Below are 6,000 nucleotides of genomic sequence, written 5' to 3' on the forward strand. Positions count from 1 at the left end.
CCTCTTGTTGCCCTTGTTTAACATTGTTGTGGTTACTGATGTCGTTGTTGTTGGATAGGACAGAGAAATGGAGAGAGGAGGGGAAGACAGAGAGGGGGAGAGAAAGATAGACACCTGCAGACCTGCTTCACCGTTTGTGAAGCGACTCCCCAGCAGGTGGGGAGCCAGGGGCTCAACCGGGATTTAACTGGTCCTTGTGCTTTGCGCCACGTGTGTTTAACCTGCTGAGCCACCGCCTCACTCTCCGATGCTTTGCATTTTTTAATAAATTAAACATAGACCTAAATTTTGAACATAAAAGTGTATAGAGATGTTAAGATATGTATTACTTCTGAATCTCTCTCTGGTGGTGCTAAGTCTTGAATGGTATCTATTTATAGTCTCAAGCCTGCAGTTAGTTATCATGTCAGCTGTAAAATAATCTCTACACTTCAGGACTAGTTGTAAGCTATATATGAACTACAGTTCACTTACTCTTTTTTAAATATTTATTTACTTATTTATTTATTCCCTTTTGTTGCCTTTTATTGTTGTAGTTATTATTGTTGTTGTTGTTATTGATGTCATTGTTGGATAGGACAGAGAGAAATGGAGAGAAGAGGGGAAAGACAGAGAGGGGGAGAGAAAGATAGACACCTGCAGACCTGCTCTGCCGCCTATGAAGCGACTCCCCTGCAGGTGGGGAGCCAGTAGCTGGAACCAGGATCCTTAGGCCGTTCCTAGCGCATGGCGCCACGTGCGCTTAACCCGCTGTTACCGCTAGTTATTGCTCACTTTGAAGAGTAGTCTTTCACCAGTCATTATGAGTTCATTCTAGTTTGTTTTTAAATCCAAAGCAACCCAACTAAAAATCATTAGAAAATAAAAATATGCACTGTGTTACTAGAGTCAACTGAAGTCAAATAAATTATCAACAAGGTCTCTTCCTTCCTAAGGTAATGTATTCAACACCTACAGAGAAGTTGTAAGAAAAGGGAATTAATTCCATGTCCCTTCCACAACAAATGAGAAAAATAACTAAACTAATGATTATCTGTAACAAACTATTAATAACAACAAAATGATATTACTCGAGAGAAAAATCACAAATGTTTAACTTTCAATATCAAGTTTAACAAGTTACCACCTTGAATTAAGCAGAAATTACTGACTGCTACAGCATACACAAATTCAAGCTCACTTAATTTTACTCAGAATAGTACAACTAAAATGATATATAGAAAATATGTTTTAAAATAACTCACATACCTGATTTCTTTGGAAACAGAAATTACAGGCCCAAAGTTTTGCTCGATAATCAACCTGACTGTGAGAAAGATAATTATTACAACTAGGAACCACTTTCATTTTTTAAGGTAGAAAACAACTTTCATTGAATTACCCGGATATGTTTCTGTGCTTGTTTACAAATGATGACTGACAAAATGTTCACAGAAATTAAGAGTGCTGATCATTAAATACACCAAAAATTTCCAACAGGGGCAATAATTTAGTAAACTCTTTTTTCTCTTTTCCAACTTCATAAATATTTAAAATTTTGTGTTTTGTATAAAGTATAGGTTATTTCCTTCTGATCTCTTAACATTTTTTTCTAAAACCTTTATTGTTCAGAAACACAAAATGACTAAAATTCAGTATTATAAGTACATTTCACATACAAGAATAACACTAGAGACTTCAACTACACATAGTTCACTTGATGTAAAGTTGGGCAAGCATGTGTCTAGACTGATACATTTTCTAGTACTGGCTGGAGATAATGCTTCAATTGTTTTCCCTCTTTTTAAAAATTATTATTTTTTAATACAGTGTTAGGGATGAACTTAGGGCTTTGTGCATACAAATTATAACCAAGTAGACTCCTCAATCCAATTATTTATTCCTAAAAGTGACACTTTCCTGAAAGTCAGAGCAAGAGAGAGAGAGAGAGAGACAAAGACAGACATACACATAGGAGACACTACAGCTCTACATAATGCCACCCAGATGGTGCCAGGGCTCAAACTCTGGGTCTTACACATGGTAAGTCACATACTCCACTGGTTGAGCTATCTCTCAGTCCCTAAATTTAGAAACTTATCAGTGGCAATCATTTTATATAAGCAAAATAGTATCTTATATATGATCATATTAAATAAAAGCAGAGAGCGGCTGGGGGTGGGATGGGCAGTGGTACAACTGGTAGAACTCATACTTCACCATTCTGGGATCAAGTCCCTAAGCCCCCATCTGCAGTAGGAAAACTGCACAAGCAGTAAGCAGTGCTGCAGGCATCTATCTCACTTTCTCTCTCGTTCTCTACCTCTACTATCAATTTTTCTCTGCCCTATCAATCAAATAAAGGGAGAGAGAAAAAGAACTAAAATGAATTTAGTTTTCTTTAAAAAGTTCCCTCATGTTAACCTTTTGTCTTTTGTCTTTTTCTTTTTGCCACCAGGGTCATCACTGGAGCTTGGTATCTGCATGATGAATCTGCTGTTCCTGGCAGCCACATATATATATTTCTCTTTCTATTTTTTTATTTGACAGAACACAGAGAAATTGTGAGGGGTGGGGAGATAGGGAGAAAGACACCTGCAGACCTGCTTCACTGCTTGTGAAGTGGCCCCCCCACCCCTGCCCTGCAGGTAGGGAGTGGAGGCTTGAACTCAGGCCCTTGCTCTTGGTAATATGTGTGTTTAACTGGGTACACAATCACCTGGCTCCAAACTTTTGTCTTTTAAAGGGTATTTACGACACTGCCTATTTCAAATTTCTTCCAAGGTGCCAAGAATGTGGCTCAATAGGAAGAACATCCTGCATATATGAGGCCCTGGGTTCTATGCCCCAGCACTGTACACAATAGCATAGTGCTCTGCTGTCACTCAATAAAAAATTATTTTGGGTGGTCCGGGAGGTGGCGCAGTGGATAAAGCATCAGACCCTCAAGCATGAGATTCTGAGTTCAATCCCCGGTAGCACATGTGCCAGAATAATGTCTGGCTCTTTCTCTCTCCTATGTTTCTCATCAATAAATTAATAAATAAATAAAATATTTTAAAAAATTATTTTGGGGTTGAGTAATGAACTTGCATATCTAAGGGCCCAGAGGCCATAGGTTCAACATCAGCACAGCCTTATCCCAGAGGTGAGCCATGTTCTGTCCTCCCCCTCACTCTTATCCTTTTTTTGTGTGTGTGCCTCCAGGGTTAATGCTGGAGCTTGGTGCCTGCACTATGAATCCACTGCTCCTGGAGACCATTTTTCCCCTTTTGCTGCCCTTGTTTTATTGTTGTTTTGGTTATTATTGTTGTCGTTATTGTTGGATAGGACAGAGAGAAAGGGGAAGTTGGAGAGAGGATGGGAAGACAGAGAAAGGGAGAGAAAGACAGACACCTGCAGACCTACTTCACAGCTTGTGAAGCGACCTCCCTGCAGGTGGGGGGCCGGGGGCTCGAACCAGGATCTTTGTGTCCGTCCTTGTGCTTTGCACCACGTGTGCTCAACCTGCTGAGCCACCGCCCAGCCCCCTTCACTCTTGTTCTATCTTGTTTCCTCTCTCACAGTAATTAAACAAGTAAGTTTTTTTCCATAAAAATAATTGGCCACTATGTATTTTCTGAATTTTACCCTCTTAAGTCTTTAATATTTATTTATTTAATGAGGGCAATGCTCAGCTCTGGTTTATAATGGTGTGAGGGATTAAACTTGAGACTCTGGAGCCTCAGACATGAGAGTCTCTTTGCATAAACACTACACTATCTTCCCCTGCCTGCAAATAAGTCTTTAAAAAAGATAATTTCAGGGAGCCGGGCAGTAGCACAGTGGTTTAAGTGCAGGTGGCATAAAGCACAACGACCAACGTAAGGATCCTGGTTAGAGCCCCCAGCTCCCCACCTGCAGGGAGGTTGCCTCACAAGCGGTGAAGCAGGTCTGCAGGTGTCTATCTTTCTCTCCCCCTCACTATCTTCTCCTTCTCTCTCCATTTCTCTCTGTCCTATCCGACAACAATAAAATACAACAATAAAAAAAAAGGGCAACAAAAGGGAATAAATATTTTTTTAAAAAAGATCATTTCAAATAGTGACCATGTCTAAGAGAAATACCACAGGTTACTATCTCAAGTTCAAAAAATGAACTTAAAAATTACTGAGTTAAATTTTCTTCTGCTATCACTTCTTCCCCCCAATTTAAATTAGGTAAGACAGAGAGAAATTGAGAGAGGACAGGGAGACAGAGGGAGAGAAAGATAGACACCTGCACATACACCTGCCTCACTGCTTGTAAAGCAGACTCCCTGCAGACAGAGAGTGGGGGACCCAAACCCCAGTCCTTGAGCTTGCTAACAGGTGCAAGGAATTTTGAGGAATTTATTATTTTTTTTAGAAAATGCTTTTAAAAGACACTAGTAAAATCAATACTTAAGCCAAAAGTAAACTCAAACTCAGCAAAAATAAGAGTAAGTGAGTTTCCACTCTCAGGCCGAAGTTGAAAAACAAGATTAGAAAAGAAAACACAAGTCGAACCTGAAATGGAATTGGAGTATTACACCAAAGTAAAAGACTCTGGGGTGGGTGGGTGGGTGGGGAGAATACAGGTCCATGAAAAATGATGAATGAAATAGTGGGGTGGTATTGCTAAATGGGAATCTGGGGAATGTTATGCATGTAAAAAAAAAAAAAAGAGAAGTAGAAACGCAAAGCAGAAATTGACTGAGTTTGGAGTATGGCACCAAAGTAAGAAAGCAGAAGTATATTAGAGTTTGCAGTGAGTACCTCCCTAATACTTCCTCTCCACTTTTCCAAGCTTTGGGTCCATGATTGCTCAACAATTTGTTTGGCTTTGTATGTTAACTCTCTTTTCAGTCACCAGGTTCCAGGTGTCATCAGGATGCCGGCCAGACTTCCCTGGATTGAAGACACCACCAATGTGTCCTGGAGCTCAGCTTCCCCAGAGACCCATCCTACTAGGGAAAGAGAGAGGCAGACTGGGAGTATGGACCGACCAGTCAACGCCCATGTTCAGCGAGGAAGCAATTACAGAAGCCAGACCTTCTACCTTCTGCAACCCTCAATGACCCTGGGTCCATGCTCCCAGAGGGATAGAGAATGGGAAAGCTATCGGGGGAGGGGGTGGGATATGGAGATTGGGCGGTGGGAATTGTGTGGAGTTGTACCCCTCCTACCCTATGGTTTTGTTAATTAAAAAAAAAAAAAAAAAGAGTGAGTGAGTTTCAAATCTTGACCCTCTACTTCTATCTTCTTTCCATAAGTTTTAACTTTATTTGGAGTATGAGTCCAGGAAGATTCCTTAATACTTACCCAAGCTGACTCACTTTTGTGAAAAAACAGTTTTAATTTACCATATGCATACATTTTTTTTTACTAATTTTATGAATAATTCATACCAAAGTGGATTGAGAATAGCTTTGCAGGTTGGCCTGCTGCACAGCACAGGGTCATATTGTACAGGAGGCAGGTCAGGACGTTCTTTTAAAGGTGTAAGAAGACAAGCCAGGGGGACAACCATTCTTGTAGCTTCAAGCCGGCTGGAAGGCCACACATTCCAACTAAAGCGCACACCATCCCTTTCTTCATTCTGCTGAATGAACTCTAGATATGTTGCCATAGTCTAAAAAGGAACTAGAGACAAAACTTTAATTATGGGTGAGGATCTCAACTAGACTTCAGAAAAGAAAACAGTCACCCAAAGAACAGTCTGGAAGAGCCTGTCACTGGAGAATGACAATATTTTCCTTCCTTCTATCACACTTCAATTAACTCTGACTACTCGTTTTCTCGATTCTCTTCTCCAGCACTCAAAAAATAGAAAGGATAGGAGGTTTACAATCATCTGACCATCTCTAAACTGCATGCAGTTTTGTAAAACTAATTCAAACCTCTTCCTCAACCACAGATTGTCTGAATTTCAGTCCCCTGCCCAAGTTAAGTTCTCAAAACTCAGTTCCAGCATCCAATCAGCTCCTTCCTTACTCAACTGAAATACAGTATTATGCTTTAC

The 6,000-nt window shown here is 40.3% G+C and overlaps 1 protein-coding gene across 1 annotated transcript in view; it reads right to left on the bottom strand.

Moving 5' to 3' along the window:
• Nucleotides 1-5,652, bottom strand: part of SEC23B (SEC23 homolog B, COPII coat complex component) — a 42,778-nt gene extending 37,126 nt beyond the window's left edge. Inside the window, exons 1-2 of the mRNA XM_007525575.3 lie at nt 5,387-5,652; nt 1,249-1,306 (exon numbers count right to left, since the gene is read on the bottom strand). Coding sequence (XP_007525637.2) covers nt 1,249-1,306; nt 5,387-5,607 — 279 coding nt within the window. The 5' untranslated portion in view covers nt 5,608-5,652. The remainder of the gene's footprint in view (nt 1-1,248; nt 1,307-5,386) is intronic.
• Nucleotides 5,653-6,000: the final 348 nt, after the last annotated feature.

The sequence above is a fragment of the Erinaceus europaeus genome, chromosome 1, assembly GCF_950295315.1.
Source record: "Erinaceus europaeus chromosome 1, mEriEur2.1, whole genome shotgun sequence".
Classification (NCBI taxonomy): domain Eukaryota; kingdom Metazoa; phylum Chordata; class Mammalia; order Eulipotyphla; family Erinaceidae; genus Erinaceus; species Erinaceus europaeus.